The sequence below is a fragment of the Delphinus delphis genome, chromosome 14, assembly GCF_949987515.2.
Source record: "Delphinus delphis chromosome 14, mDelDel1.2, whole genome shotgun sequence".
NCBI classification, from domain to species: Eukaryota; Metazoa; Chordata; class Mammalia; order Artiodactyla; family Delphinidae; genus Delphinus; species Delphinus delphis.
Genome location: NC_082696.1, coordinates 8406485 through 8423334, shown reverse-complemented (window position 1 = coordinate 8423334; position 16850 = coordinate 8406485). Strand labels below are relative to the sequence as shown.

The window sequence follows — 16850 nt, the reverse complement described above, 5'->3', positions numbered from 1 at the left end:
ATTATTATTACTAATTTTAAACACCTCCATACTGCCATCTTACTCATTTTCCGTTGCATATCTTTCATATTTCTTCTTTGACATCAAACTCTTTAAAATCTATTACAGCCCCTACCAGTGAGTCTGATGTTCAGCAGAAAGCAGACACGGAAGATCCTCACGAGCCTGAAAAGCCCGAGCCGTCCTCATCTTCGCCCAAAGCTCCAGCTTCCTCAAAACACACTCGTTTGCCTGTTTCTCCCCAAGGGAGAAACGTCAAGAACCTGCTTCTTGACTTGAAGAACAAAATATTGGCTAATGGTGGGCTGCCCAGGAAACCCCAGCTTCCCCCTCGGAAGAGTGAAGGGGTGGATCCTCAGTCGACAGAAATCACCGAGGAGGAAGTGCTGGATTCCCGAGGGCACCCGCCAACCTCGCCCTCGGAGACCCAAGGCCAGAAGCCCCAGCAGAGACCACCAAGTAGACCTGTCCACCCGGTCCTCCCTGCGGGGCGGGCTCCGGGGAGAGCCCGAACGCCGGGGCTGCCGCGGAAGGACGGCGCGGACAAGCGTGGCTCGTCGCCCGCCTCTCACCCTCGCCCAGGGGCGCCCCCCTCCGCCTCTTCGGTCCCAGCCACACCCCCCGAGGGCCCCGCTCACCGCCCTTCCAGCTCTGATGACAATGACTCCGTGGACCAAGAGGAGGAAGGGCCAGCCGCAGGCTCCCCGCAGCCGCCTCCCCGGAGCGCAGCGCACGCCCGGCCCGCCCTGGCGCCCGGCCGGCACCCAGCCTGGGGCGCCCTGCGCGACGGAGGCTCCGCGAACCACGGCATAAAACCAGCCTTGCCCTCTCGGAGGGCGCCCCACTCTGAGGATGGGGAGGAAAATTCCAGGGCTTCAGGCCCACCCGCGAGACTGTCTCCATCCCACGGGGGGCCATCTCGGCTGCTGCCCACCCAACCACAGCCCGGGCCCCCGCTCTCCAGGGGCTGGAAGGATGGTCACGAGGCCCCAGCCGCCAAGTCCACCGCGCCGTTACGGGCTACCCAGCCCTCCTCGGCCTCCTCTCGTCTCTCCTCAAGGACACAGGCCTCTGAAGGCGCAGATGACTCGGACGGCGGCGGTGACAAGGATGCTGAAGAGAAAGGGAAGCAGGCTGAAGCCACGGCCCCGACATTTCGGTCCCGGGCGCCTGTCTCTGGACATTCCAGTGCGCTCAGGAACAGGCCCTTCGCTGCCCCCGGCAGATATCCACACAGGTTTGGCGGCGGCCGAGGACCCCGGTTACGGCCCTCCAGCTCCCCGCCGTCCACCGTGGACCCCCGGGTTCACTCGAGGGTGAATTCTCACCCAGCTTCTGACCACAGGCGAGGCTTGGGCGGCCATGAAGACAGCGAAGAAGAGGCAGGGGACGAACAGCCGCTCCCGGCCACCGTGGCGAATGACCACGCGTCTTCCTCCTCCGGGCAGCTTGTCTCCCGGGGTGCGGACCACCTGAGAAGAGGCCCTCAGAGAGCGGCGAGCCCGCAGCGGAAGGAGCCCCTCGAAGAGAACCCCAAATCCGCGGGGACCTGGGCAGGGGCGCATCCTCAGGCCAAATCTCCGCCCTCTAAGGCGCAGGATGTTCAACAGAGCACCGACGCGGGCGTGGAGGGCGGCTCTTCCCAAACGCAGCTGTCTCCTGCGCCTCGCTCGCAGCACCACCGCGGGACCCGCGTGCCCCGAAGGATGGGTGCCGGGTCCGCCGCTCCGGAAAAGCAGCCTTCATCGGCCGTCTCCGCGTCCCAGCAGCAGCCCCGCGGCCCGCAGAGCAAGGAAGAAGGGCGTCCGCCTTTCAATCCCCAGGCCGGGCGTCCCCACCCCACGTCGCAGGAAAGCGCCTCCTTCTCAGACCCTTACTCGTCCAGAGGCAGGCAGTCCTCCCTCACGGCGAGCTCCCAGGGGGGGCTTCCCGCGTCTCCCCAGAATCAGAGCGAGGATTCCGACGACAGCTCAGAAGCGGAGACCAGGGGCATCCGGGCGCCCGCATACTCGGCGGCTGCCAAGGTCGCCGCCCCGTCCCTTCCCAAGCACCGCCAGGTGGAGGCTCAGGCAAGAAGCGCCGGCGACAGTCACCTCCGCAGACCCTTAGGCAGGCCCGGCAGCCTCCACCCCCAAGCCCGCCCCAGGGTCCCCGGCAGAGCAGGGCCCCAGGCGGTGGGGAAGAAGGACGGTGCGTCCCAGGCCACGCCACCCAAAAGGGAGCCCCTGCCGTCAAAATCGCAGCAGTCGGTCTCGGCCGAGGAGGAAGATGAAGACATGATGTTTTTTAACGGAGGAAAGGACAAGGACCCACTGTCTTCCTCTGTTCCAAAGTGGCCCTCCTCCTTCATCCCCAGGGGCGGCAAGCACGTGGATGGGAACATCGCTAAGGGGGAGACAGAGCCTGCTATCGTGCTTGCGCCTCCCAGAGTGAGCTCCCCGCAGGACAAGAACGCCACCCCAGTGAAGCGTCCTCTTCCTCCACCTCCGGGCAGCTCCCCGAGAGCCACGCACCTCCCGCCCAGACACCCCCCTCGCAGCCCTGCCACCCCAAGTCCCACGGAGGCCCCCCCCTCCCCGCCGCGGTTCACCACGCGCGCCCCTGCCATCTACTCGTCCACCACCCCTATGCTCTCCTTGCGCCAGCGCATGATGAACTCAAGATTCCGGAACCCTTTCTCACGTCCGCCTGTGAGACCCCCTTCCAGACAAGGTAATTTGTTTTTAACTTAACGTTTTCTTCACGGTTCTCAGCAGGGTTCGTAGAAATTCCTGAGAGCCTTTTATTTTATCGAGCATCTGCTCTGTCCAAGCGTTGTGTCAGGAGCTTTGCAGATGTAACATGAGCGCATACTCATAACCATCGCCTGGGTTTGCATTGCTTCTCCTGGTCTTCAGATGAGGAAACCAGTGCTTAGGGGTCTGAGTGGTTTGCTGGAGGCCAGACAGCTGTGAAGTGGCTGAGCTGCAATTCCATTCCCAAACACTAACTCCACAGCTCTCGGCCATTCCGCTATCCCATACTGCTTCTTTGAGTTCCTTAACATATGCTCTAAATCTGAAAATATGTCGTAGCCATGATGCCAAACTCAGGTTCCTGTGTTTTACGTTATTTTTACCTGTCCCTGTGCCAGGGCATATTAAGGAGTCCACAGGAAGGAGTACCTCCCTGTGTGGGCTGGATCGTGTGCTTGTTGTTCTGCATATAAAACCCTCAGCTGAAAATACCCCGGGACAAACTCAAATGTCTTGGGTGAAGATTGCTCAGACATTGCAATCAGTGAATGTTGCTTCAAACCTCCAGAAAAGGCATGTTGAAGATGAATGTCACACAGCGGAGTAGCAGGCCGATGTGTGACTTAGGTTGAGGACAGAATGTAGGCAGCTGTGAACTGGAGTCTACATGGACCCCAGGGCAGGACCTGAGGTATTTACCTGAAATCTGCATTCAGTTAACTGGTGCCTTACCCTCTCCTTGCATGGAATCAGGGCTTACTAGAACACTTTTGAATGAATGTATTAATATTTGTTAATCTGTGCAATATGTTGTTAATTTAGCCCAGCTTAAAGACATAGAACAGTACCCCACGTGGAGTTCAGTTTTCCATTAAAACGGACTCTTTTACACAAACCTAAGACCCTGACAATAGAAGTAAAACCCACATTCCCTTGTACGTAGAAAAAACTCAATAAATTTTAATTTTTCGTTAACTATTTGAGCGAGAGAAATGTCTCTGACCTGCAGATAGCTGTCAGGAAGCCCAAGCACTTTATCTGGTGGGCCAGGCTGGAGCAGAATGCTCCCAGTGGAGGCCTCAACCAAACTGCAGCTGATCAGAAAGGGTGTGAGGTGAAGAGAGAGGGCAGGTGCCAGGAGCAGACAGACAGCAACTAAGGCCAGCCAACTGGGCCTGCCACTTCCTCTCTGAACAAATACTACCCAAGCAGCCCCACTGAAGTCGAGCTTTGAGTCAGCTCTGGGTTTATGCTCTGCAATTGATGAGCGGGACCCAAGTCAGCTAGAAATAGTGAGCGTGTTAAGTATACTCTGTGGAGGAGAGCAGGACAGCATCTCGTACACTTTAGAGAGAATTTTCCCCATCGTTCCGACTCTCCTTCCCTCTCCCTTCCAACTGGCTAAAATAAAGCTACAGCTACTAGCTTTAAGGTCTTAAGCCTTATCTGGAAAATTTACTTATGCTGAGCACACTTATTCCCCCAGTAATGTCAGAAAACTGTGACTTTACCATACTTTTCATAGGCATTCATATGTGTCATGTACAAGTCACAATTTAAGACTATCATTATCTAATATATTTGAGCTATTGGTTTAAAATTCTGTTTAGTGTTCCTGTTTGAAAAGATGTGTTACTAGATATAGTTTGGTATGAAGCCAACTTTCCAGGAATGTTGAATTTACCAGGTTCTGTTGTTGGATTTTTTTTTTGTTTCTGTTTTGTTTTTTGTTGTTTTTTTGGTTTTTTTTTTTTTTTTTTGTATTGTGTAGGTTATAATGGAAGACCAAATGCAGAAGGGAGAGTACTTCCTGGTAGTAATGGAAAACCAAGTGGACAAAGAATTATCAATGGTCCTCAAGGAACAAAGTGGGTAGGGTAAACTTCTTTACACATACTGGTTATTTTCATGCTGTTGGGAAGAGAAAAATGGTGGGCATTGTATAATAAAAAACGAAGCGGTCTTTTTTTTTCTTCTCTAGTTTTAACCACTTGTGTGTCGACATACTTATACTATATTGTTTCTTCCAGTGCTCAGAAAAATCCCTGATTCTCCTGAGTAACGAGTTTGCTTTCTTCTCATAACTAATTAGGTCAGACATGGGCCTTTGTTCCCATTTGCTTTGATAGGTTAGGAAGGTCACACAAATGTTTGGGCCAAACAGTTACAGAAAACCTGAGGCCCAGCCTCTCAAATGAACTTCTGTTTTCCCACTCCTGCCTGATAGCTTTATTTTATTTCTTGTTATTGTTCGATTAAAGAGTATACATATTTTCTGTAAATTGTCTCAAATCCTTTGTAAAAGGAAGCAGGGTAAAAACAATTGAACAAGCCAAAAATCCCGGAATCAAATAGGCAGTTTTTAATCAGATCACCTTTTGAATCTTCCAACAATTTGACCAAAATAAAAAATAAGTATTAGCGCTTTATGTATGTTTAAGCTAAATGACTTTAACTTCCTGGGGTTAAGATAAATGTTTAGGAGTTTTTGGTGGGTTGGGGGTGACAGGCAGAACACCTTACAATGTTCAGAGTTTTAAAATATTTTTTCAGAGAGTCAAAAAATTATTTATAGTAGAATTCCCAGTCAAAACTTCCCATTTAAAACAATAAGGTTTAGGAAAACGTACTGAAGAACTTCGAAGAATTTTCAGTCACAGGTGACCTAAAGATCCATTTTATCATTTCTCAAAGGAACAGAAATTTATGGAAGGAAGGATGCATATTAAAGCGAAGCGTCATTGTAAACAATTTTGAATTGAAACGGTGTGGAGTAGATTTCAAAAGGAGGGTTTATATAAATAAGTTTTATTTTAATTACTGAGACAGCACCCAACAAAGTGGCCTGCTTGCAGGGGCTCCTCCAATGGCCTGATTGTGCAGAGTCATGGTTTGCAAACATTGGTGAGCATCGGAATCCCTGGGGGGCTTGCCAGTGCGGTCTGGGTAGGGCCAGGTAATTCTCATATCCGACAAGTTCCCAGGTGAGGCTGGGGCAGCTGGTCCAGGACCACACTTGGAGAACCAACAGTGTAGAGCATGAGTTGTTTCTTAACAGAGGTAATAATACCTTTTGTTCAAGTTTTATAATTCCTTAGAATATGAACATTTTGCATGCATACTGTATTAGGCAATTTAATTACAAATTAAATTGGTTTTGTTATAGCAGCTTGGATTTTTAACACTCACAGCTAAATAGAAACATGTCATGTTCATGGCAAGAAGTTAAAACAATTCAGAAATATATGAAAAAGATAATACGCATCCCAAACCACTTCTTAGAAATAACCCCTGTTAACAGTTTGGGATATAATCTGTCCAGAATTTTCTCTCTGCACTTTTAAGTTTATATACACAAATGAATACATTTTAGTTTTGCAACATAATCGGTCCTATAATCTAAGTCTGCATCAGGATATGTCAATAAATATAGAATTTCCGAATCCCTTTCATGGGCTGCATAGTATTTCACTGGATGGATGGGCCATAGTTTATTTAATCTCTTTCCTCTGTTGATGAACACTTAGGTTGTTTCCTACTTTTTACATACTACAACATATTAAATGGTAAAAGTATTTTGAACATCTTTTGAATATTTGAGAAACTTAAAACAATTTACATATTATATAGATAAGCAATTATAATATGAAATGTGACTGTTTCGTACTTTATCCTTACTAAACCTTATGAATGATGCTGACAAAAATAATGTTTGCTCTTCACATATGTTCATGCAGTTGGATTAAGGTGAACATTTTGAAACGTTCAATATATCTTTTAATCTGTGTCATGGATTTAGGTCGTGGATCTTGATCGTGGGTTAGTATTGAACGGAGAAGGAAGGCACCTCCAGGATTCACAAGGAAATCCCCTTCGAGTTAAACTAGGAGGAGATGGTCGAACCATTGTGGGTAAGTGAGAGTGTTTTTTAAGGAGCAAAAGTGTCCTGACTTAGCTGTAGAGTGACAACTTCTCTCTTTCTCCTCCTACTCATTTTTTAAAAATTTTTTTTATTTTTTGCGGTACGCGGGCCTCTCACTGTTGTGGCCTCTCCCGTTGCGGAGCACAGGCTCCGGATGCGCAGTCTCAGCGACCACGGCTCACGGGCCCAGCTGCTCCGCGGCATGTGGGATCCTCCCGGACCGGGGCATGAACCCGTGTCCCCTGCATCGGCAGGCGGGCTCCCAACCACTGCGCCACCAGGGAAGCCCCCTACTCATTTTTAATGGGGGCCCTTGAGCCATGTGGAAAGGAGGTGCCTCAGAAGGGGGCAGAACTTAGCTTCTTCCCTGATCCAACTGTCTTCTTACAGACTCTCCACCCTCTAGAAAAGGTGGCTCTTGACTTCATTCTTGGGATTGGGCAGCCGAGAGCAGGAGTCAGCAAAGCAGCTTCTGAAGCCAAACCCTGTCTGCTGCCTGTTGTTATACAGCCTGGGAGCTCAGAATCGTTTTTACATTTTTAAATGTCTGCCAGAAAATCCTGGAATGATAACATTTGTGACATGTGAATAGTATATTAAATTCACATTTCACCATCCACACACAAAGTTTCAGTGGAGCATGGAAACATGCATTTGCTGGTGTACTGTCCGTGGCTTTTTTGCCCTGTAGTGGCAAAGTTGAGTAGTGGCGTCATAAAGCTTAAAATACTTACTCTCTGGCCCTTTACAGAGTAAGTTTGCCACCTTACTGTCCACAGTAACACTGAAGTCTTTAGGGGTAGGAATGAAGAGGGGGAAAGAATTACTTTCCTTACTGGAGGCTTCGAGTTATTGCAGGTAATGGGGCATAACAATGAAATATTTATATATTTATATAAGGTAGTACAGAGTAATGGATAATATAAATAGCCTAGAAATTTCTGGATAGCAGCAGATACTGCTCCCTCACCTGATGTCCCTTTCATTATTTCTTTGCCTTTTACTGATGAAGATAGAAGCCTCTGAGAAGACATTTTCCACTTGCTTTTTGCTTTCCCTGTGTCCTTTCACCTTGTTGCACAGATTTTGTTTGATTTTTGTTTCAGATCTGGGAGGGACCCCCGTGGTGAGCCCCGATGGCCTCCCCCTCTTCGGGCAGGGGCGATATGGCAAACCCTTGGCCAGTCCCCAGGATAAGCCCATTTTGAGCCTCGGAGGGAAGCCCCTGGTGGGCTTGGGGGTCGTCAAGACAACCACCAGTTCCTCCACCGCCAGCACGCGACCCCCGACCACCACGCCCCCTCAGCCCACCACGACCAGCACCACGCGCCCAGCGACCACCCGAACCACTACGCAGTCAACCACCACTACCACCGCCCCCGAGCCCGCCGCTCGCATCCCCACCTGTCGCCCCGGGACCCTGGAGCGACATGACGAGGATGGCAACCTCGTCGTGGGCTCAGATGGGATCCCGGAGTGCCACCCCGAGGAAGGTAACCGTCTTCGTTGTGCCGGTAACTCGTGTGATGGCGCGCTGCGTTGCCGACTAGGGCCGCAGAGACAGCGGGGCGGGGAGTGGGGTTGCACAGTGGAGAGGCAGCGGCAGGCACTTACAGCTCACGGGGTTTACTGACCGCGCTGTGTCACAACTAGGATGGTCAGACTCAGCAAACAAAAACATTGCGTGGGACGTGCTTATATGAAAGCTTCTCTACAATTCAAATCTAGGTGGGCATCCTCTGTTTTATCTGGCAACCTTTGTCACCACCCAAGTCAAAAATCTGGCTGAAACATGGGGCGTTGTTAGTTTGGACCAGTGTGCTTCCCAAAGTGTGTCCCACTGGGTATTAGTAGATTAGTACTGGTTATAATAATAATTAAAATATAATAATAATTATTATTATATAGTAATTTTTTAAAAAAGGTTCTGTGATTACCTGTGTGATGTAAACAAGGTTAAAGGAATTTCTTCCTGTTGGACTCTAACTGTTGAATAGTCTCATTGTGAATTTTCAAGTAAAGTAGCATTTCCCAAGCATGTTTGATCAGCAGTCCCTTTGGAAAACGCTTATCCTTGCGTGGCAGCAGGGGCCGTCCACTGGCTAAGACTGAGCCCTTTCCCTGCTCTGGGACACCCAGCCAGGGCTGTCCTGCGCCCCTGCTGTGTCATCCTGTATTTGCCTCAGGCTCGAGAAGGCAAATTCACCCCCTTCCCTCGGGTTGAAATGAATTGCAATGCAGACTGTAAAGCTTCTGTCTTTTTAAGCTAACGCAGAGTGAAGACCCTTCATTTCAGGAAATCACACTCATGCCCCGAACTCTTACATAGCATCATTGACCTGATAAACCCAATCAGTTTGAACATGAATGCTGTCTCCAAACTGGGAATTCTGTTTGAAGTTAGTCTTTCCATGGACAAGTTCTGAAGAAACAGGAACATTTGACATATCTGAAAAATTCACACCAAAGAACAAGGAACACACTGAAGAAGAGGACGATTGGGAAGAAAATTCTCACACTACCAGCTAACCCAGTGAGTACAAATTGGAATTTACCTTTGGGTTTCCGGTATGAAAATATTATGTATCTTCCTTACTTCTGCGTACGTTGATGTGTTTCATTTTTTTAATTGAAGTATAATTAGAACAGGTATTTGTTTAATAACTGGTTGTAAACAGAAGAGTGACTATTTTGGATTTGGTTCTAATTACTACTACTACTATTATTAATATTTTACATTTTCTTTTGTCTCCTCTGATGTAGGCTTTATTGCATGTTCTTTGCATTTCCGTTGTATTTCGGGGCTTTTTAGTTGGCATGAAGGTCCATATTTTTCTTGGTATTTTTGTTTCTTCTTTTCTTTGCAGATCATGCTAGAGATGTGTATTTTTTACTTCACTCCTGTCCATTCGTCTGATAGCCTAGCCCAAGCCAAATTAGTGTCCAAGTGTTAATAATAATATATCTCTAAAAGCAACTAGACTCCAATAAAAATAAAAAAATAAAAAGAAATAAAAAAGAAATGCAATGGTAGTAAAAAAAAAAAGTAACAATTCATCTCTAGACAGCATTTCGAAAATAAGTACAAAGTCTTGGAAAAGCAATTAAATTTGGGGAGAGCAACCTATCATCCTCAAACAATATCATAATGTACTATAATTTATGATTTTAAAAATACTTCTGTATGGCTTACCTTCCTTGTTTATTTCTGCTGCTCCACTAACAACTTCATTAAACATTTTCTTCCTAGTATCATTTCCAATCATAATTGTTTTTATTAAAAAACATCTTTAATAATAGCTTTCTCGAGACAGAAATCACATACCATCAAGTTCTCCCTTTTAAAGTGTACAGTTTTTAGCAGATTCATAGAGCTGTGCAACAAGCAGCACTATCAAATTCCAGAACATCTTCATCACCCTCCAAAACGAACCCTAGACTCATTAGTAGTCACTCCCCATTCTCTGCTCCTCCCAACTCCGGGAAACCACTCATCTACTTTCTGCCTCTATAGTTGCCTGTTCTGGACATTTCATGTAAATGGAATCATGTGAAATGTGTCCTTTTGTGTCTGGCTTCTTTCAGTTAGCATAATTTGTTTTCAGGTTTCCTCCACATTGTAGAACATGTCTGTACCTCATTCCTTTTATTGCTGATTAATATTCCGTTGTGTGGAGAGACCACATTTTGCCCATTTATCAGTTGATGGACATTTGCGTTGTTAACACCTTTTGTCTATTATGACTAGTGCCGCTATGAACATTCACGTACAGGTTTGTTTTTTTTTTTTGAATTCCTGGTTTTAATTCTCTTGTGTAGAGTTGCTGTGTCAAATGGTAACTCTCTGTTTAGCTTTTTGAGGAACGACCAAACTGTTTTCCATCGCAGCTGCACCATTTTTATTCCCACCAGTAATGTATGAGGTGTCCAGTTTCTCTCCATCTTCACCAACACCTGTTACTATCTGTCTTTTTCATTCACAGCGGGTGTGAAGTGGTACCTCATTGTGGTTTAGATTCGTAGTTCCCTAATAACTAATGATGTTGACATAGCTATTTTTTATACTTTCTGTGTATAGGTTCTGAAATTGAAAGTGAGCATGATTAAGTCTTGTGTCTAGATAAACCCTGATTTAGGGAATTCATTTGATAAATGTTTCTTTATCAGTGTACCGTGATTTCATTATGAGAAAGCCCGTGTGGTAATTTGAAGAGGATGGAGTAGCTCTTGTTTTTGTTTTTCTGGCTTCATTCATAACTTTGGAAAATAATGTCAGCAAATGATCATTAATCATCTACTCCACATGGGTTGGGTTCTGTGGGAAACATAGAAAAGTCGGTGACGTAGCTGTGCCTCTGAAACCTCACAATCTAATGCACAATCTACCTGAAATTACAGTAGATAGAAACAGCTCCCTCTCATTAGGAAACCAAGTTGTTTACGGCAGAGCAAGATGGGATAAAGATCCGTTTCTGCAGGCCTGAGGCTTTGGTGTCTCGTGTCTCCTTTGGTTCTGTCATCTCTGTTGTCAGGTCTCATCAGTTCCCACCGATTCTTCCTCCGTCACATTTCTTAGACTTCATACCTCCATTGCTAGGCTGACCCTATTGGCCCAACACTCAAATGATTCCTCCTTACTGGGCTTCCTTACACCAGCCTCCGTGTGCCTCCTACCCAGATGTGCAGCTCGACACACATTCCTTGAACGTGACTCAGCCAAGCCCTGCACTTGCCTCAGAAATAGAGAGCGCTGTCCCCGCTTCCTCCACCACTGGAATGCAACTGTCAGGGCTAATCCTGGAGAGAGGTAGAGGGGGAAGGGAGCATCTTAAGGGGGAATTGGCTTCTAAAGACGGCTTGTAATTAGAAAATCACAGTCAAAATTGTTCACGAAAACCCTCTGTATTATCTCTAAAGTACAGTAGAGTTTGCCATTTCTTAGTTGAACACGTTCCAGTGGCCTCGACCTGCAAAAACACATCCTGTAAATGGGACAGTGAGACTCAGGACAGGTGCTGATGTCAGCAGAGCGACAGTCCCAACTCTCCCCCTCACACTTCACTCCCAGTACCACCTGTACCGTGTCTCCCTGCTTCTTGCTCTGCTCTCGTGTTCGTGTTTTCTCTCCAGTACTTTTTTTGTTGTATTCGGTGTACAGTGGGCCCTCTGTACCGTGGGTTTCACATCCACGGATTCAACCAAACTTGGATTCCTTGTACTACTCTATTTTATAAAAAGGACTTGAACATCCACAGATTTTGGTATTCACAGGGGCTCCTGGACCAAGTCCCAGTGTACATCTAGGGACGACTGTAGTTCGGTTTATAATGCACACCCACAAGTGCTGGGGCTCCATGTGCTTACAACCAATGTTTATTTACCAGGCAAATTGTGGCCATGGCACTTTGCAACCTAGTGACCTGAAATTGCTGTTGTAGGGATGATGATTTAGAACCTGTGTTGTGATCCCTGAGAGAATACCTCCCCTTCCAAGAGTCCCCTCTTCAACCCCCATATAGCCGACCATTTGTCATTATCTTCCATTGGCAAAGTCCTAACATTTTGTTTCTAGCCCTCCAATTTTAAAATCATCTTTTCACGTCTCTTAGTCTCGGCTCCCCTGGTTAAATCATGTCCCTCTTTCCCTTGAAAACACTGCTTTAAAATAGTGTTTTGGGAATAACCTTGTGTCATTAAATCATTCCAGTCATTTAAGCATTTGTTATAGAGGCCATATTGTTTGCATATTCCTGTAAGCATAGATGCATATTATATGCTTGTTTCCAGCGTATTGGTGTTCTTTCTCTCTCTTACACACACACACACACACACACACTTTTTTGCTTGCTATGACTTCTCTATTAAATAATAAACTCCTTGCAGTAGAGATAGCGTCCTCTGCTTCATCTCAGATTCCTCGTGGTACCTAATTATGCGGCTTTGGATATCTACACCATACCCCAAGCCATAGGCATTCTCTGTTTTCTACTGAGAAGTCTTTTACCAGCGATCCTTGTTTTTCAGGTTCCGTTTCGACAGCAGATCTGATGGTATCGTGTGTGTCTGGAAATGTTACGAGCCAGCTGAACGTCTTCAACAATTTGTAACGTGACCTTGGGGCATGTTTTAGAAGACCATCAGTCATCGTGGAAAACAGTTCCCTCCTGCCACAGCTCACTCTCGAGACAGAAAATACACACAGAATAATTGAAAATTCACTTGAGCTGGAAATTGAAAATTCACTTGAGCTGGAAATTGAAAATTTCACTTGAGCTGGAATTGAAAATTCACTTGAAAATTCACTTCAAATTCAACCAAATAATTTGCAAATATCCTTGGGTTTCAAACGGCTGGAATTTACCTTCTCTCTAAACTTCTAATGAGAATCTTTTTTATAGTTTAAAAAATATATCTCTGGAGCTAAGACCCGAACATCTTACGCTCATTTTTTTTCATGACTGTTTGGATAAACTACTCAGAAAATAACCTTGAGGACCACATGGTTGGTGGCTGGCACCTACTTTTATACGAAGAGGTGGAAGCTTTTGACATTGATTCTGGGTTGGCTTATAAAACATCCAGTTTTATGTAGCTCCAAATGCTTCAAAATGGCATTCAGGTGGGGCAAATTCTGAGGGTCAGCTTTTCCCCCAAAATTGTAAAACTGTTTCATTACATCTGCAAGTTTCTTTTACTTGGAATCAAGATGGTGCTCTTTTAGAAAAATTATGCCTGACTTCATTTGGTCTTAAAACAAAAAAAGGAGCACTAAATCACTCAGTAGGATGTTTACTTTTGCCAGAAGACTTAACTGTCACTCATCTCAAGAAGTGATCCAAGTTCGCAGGTGAAAGGCATCGTGTCTGTGGCCTGGTGCTGGACCAGAGTGTTTCAGCTCCTCAAGGAATTGTATTTAGTATCAGGAGTCCATGAAAGAAACCCTATAGTTTCCCCTTTTCTCGTTCACTCCGGGAGGCAAACATTGTACAGTTTATTCATTTTGACCTGAGCAAGAATAATAATGAAAGGAAATGAACCTGAGCTGATAATGAGGTGAAACAAGACTACGTTCTTGAAAGTTAAATGGACACAGGGAGGAAGATGGTTTCTGGGACACAACAGCCAGGTAACTCCAAACGTTAGGTGGTGTCAACCTGAAAACTGTCTAATTGAAACCAGCCCAGAAGTCATTCCTCTTGGATCCAGACATATTGACATTGGAATGACCTAAAAAAACATCGCGTCTAATCGTTTTTCTCGAAATGCCCATCCTGAAAGGCAGATCATTTACAACTTCTCTTTGTTGACTTTCGTTGGCCCTGTCAGAACATCCCCAGCCTCACCACCTCCATGGTGAGGCAGGTGGGGGGGCGTGTCACGGGCCTCAGGTGTATGTGGGGCTTTTCATCGCAGAGGGGCCAGACAGGCGAGGCAAGGTTGCCACTGTCCTCGGCTGGTGGAGTTTGTTTCGGCAGCATCGCACTCCTGAAGTTATTCAAAGTAGGCTCAGACAAGGCTAGTAGAATGATTACATTGGTGTATCTCTCAGGAATGATCAGTGATTTCCTAGCAAGAAAACCATTCAAAATTGGTGCCTGTACTATTTTGAGTGAAGGGCGTCGGTATACTTTCTAGTTCAATTCCCCTTTCATTATGCTGCGGAATGACGATTCTAATAAAGTGCCTTAAGGTTTACAAGCAAAAGATTGGTTAGTCCAACTTTTAAACAGTGGCAGCAGTGATGAAGTATGAAGAACGTAGTCTTTGGAGCCGAGGCCTTCAAGTCCAAGTCTGTTTCAGCGCTTTATCCTTTACCAGCTGTGTGGCTCCAGGCATGGTATAAATCCTTGGTGTCCTTGGATGAGAAGTGGGTGTAATGAACCCCATTTATCTTATGTGAGGATTCACTCGAACAATATATATGTGACAGTGCCTGATGCCCAGAAGGCAAGTGATAAATCCTAGTTCCTGCTTGCTGTACCCTCACACCCCCTCTGCCTTTTAAGTGTGCCTTGAATTGAGAGTTCCGTATAATTGCTGTGGCTTCAGGTCAAAAGGAAGAAAGGAATTCCTCTGAATTTTTAAGGTGCCTCAAGATCTTACCGGCTACAAAGAAACGGTCTCCTTTTTGCAGCTGCGTTTTCCTCCCACAGGTCGAGAAGTAATATATTGATCTCCTCCCACCTTCTCAAAAAAGCTTCTGCTGAAAGGACCCAGATGGTGGACGCAAAAAATGTGGTTTTTGCTTTCACTCACCTTTCTTAACCAAGTTGTCATCCATGCTCGTGATATCAGTTCAGTCATTAATAATAGTCATTTTAACCATGGTTCTTATAATTAGGGCTTTCTGGAAGACATCAAAAAATCACATATAAAAGTCTATTAATTGCATTTAGAGGATAATTTTGTAGTCACAATAGATCTCATGGTTTTGTAAATAGAGCCCTACCCGTTTGTAAAGGAGTTTGTAGTCATTGGAATATTATTTCCAAACTTCATATGCAAGTTAAGAAGTCTAATCAGTACAGATTTACCTCCTGAGTCGGTGAGGGAGGCTGGGAGCTTAGAGGGGCAGTGAAGCCAGATTGGGAAAGAGGAGAGGCAGGAGGTCACCCTGCTTCTGGAACATGTGAGTGGCAGGATCCAGGGGTTGGAGAGAATGAGGGTGCCATGAACAAAGGAGCTCCCGGAAGAAGGGGTTTTGTCCCCATCCTGGGTACCAGCTGCCACTCTCTGCTCTCCCAGAATGCCTGTTCTCAGGCCTGCAACATCCCGGGCCAGGGGGAGCCTGGGCGCCGCAGAGGTGGGAGGAAGGTCAGGAACAGCCCCTTGAGCTGGTCGGGGATGCTGGGGAGGCATCTTTGTTTCGATCCTTGAGGGCGCCCCAGGGCCCTTTTCTGAGTACAAAGGAGAGAAAATCTGGGTTCCAGCTCCCTTCCTTCTGAGGAAGCTGAGGAGCCCCTGGCAGGGGGCACTTACTCCCCTGGAACCATCATGGGGCTGGATCACTGTGCCCTCGGCGTGATGCTGAGAAGAAACCCTGGGGCGTTTGCTGACCGTTCCCCTCTCCTCCTTCACTAGATGAGTTCTCAGGATTGGAGACTGACACGGCAGTGCCCACGGAAGAGGCGTACGTGATCTACGATGAAGGTACTAATGTTTTTAAACACATTATTTACGTACTTTTCTGATGGGAGAATCTTATTTTAATGACTAAGTGGATGACTTCAATTTCCGTTTCCTTCGGAACTCAGGGGTGGGTGGCAATGCTTAGGGAAGGGTGGTTATACCGTCCCCCTCCAAGCTACCCCCCAATACAGGTTAACCTAAAGGAGAACAGTGTTCTTGATACACAGATGCAGCTTGCAGACCAGTTCCCTGAGCCCCCCTTTCCCTCCCTCTCAGCCCCTCCTTCCTCTAGAGATCCTGGAGCTGCTTCATTCTGAGCCTTCCTGTCCCCCATCCACACCGTTAGTAAAATGACGTGGTTTAACCAGGTCTCGGCCTCCAGCCTTGACTCTTCCCATTCTCATTCTTTCCTTCCTCTCCTTTTCTAATTACATAAAAAGATGCAGTGCTCTAGATGTGCTGATTCGTTTTTTTTTTTTTATCATAGCCTGTTTTCATGTCAAGGTAAGTTTCTAAGATAAAGAATACACACGCCTTGCATGGCACCTGGAACACTCACTCCATCAATGGTAACTAACCCTGTCATTGTACTTACGACCCTGCGATGGTTCTGTGTGTTTTGTAAGTTGCCTCCGAAATTGAAGGAATTCACGTGGAAATCTTGTCCCCACCCCAGTGCTGGCCTTTGACACTCGGGATGTCTGTCCCCATTTTTGTGCTCTGCCTGCCTGCTGCTGTCTGTAGTTCCAAGGCTCTTAAATCACGAATGTGGGAATAATGTCACCTTTGATGCCATCACGATCGTTCCATGTAGTGGTATAATCCCCCAGTTTTCAAAAAAAAAAAAAAAAAAGGACTTAAAAGAAAAACAGATGTGAGAAAGCAAAGGAAGCTTTCTTAGCATCTTTGAAAATAGCACCTTTCTTATGGTTTGGAGCTGTTGAAAGGGAGCAGAGTTTTCATTTTTGTTAACGGATTAGTTCTCTGAATAGGATTAACCCTACACCCCTCCCCAGAGAAAAGCCCATACACAGAAGATAAATTTTTTAAAAAATCAAGTTTCT

The 16850-nt window shown here is 46.3% G+C and overlaps 1 protein-coding gene across 1 annotated transcript in view; it reads left to right on the top strand.

The window, feature by feature from the left end:
- Positions 1–16850, top strand: part of FNDC1 (fibronectin type III domain containing 1) — a 45866-nt gene that overhangs the window by 7281 nt on the left and 21735 nt on the right. Inside the window, exons 5-9 of the mRNA XM_060030482.1 lie at positions 109–2712; positions 4507–4607; positions 6535–6646; positions 7764–8150; positions 15739–15807. Coding sequence (XP_059886465.1) covers positions 109–2712; positions 4507–4607; positions 6535–6646; positions 7764–8150; positions 15739–15807 — 3273 coding nt within the window. The remainder of the gene's footprint in view (positions 1–108; positions 2713–4506; positions 4608–6534; positions 6647–7763; positions 8151–15738; positions 15808–16850) is intronic.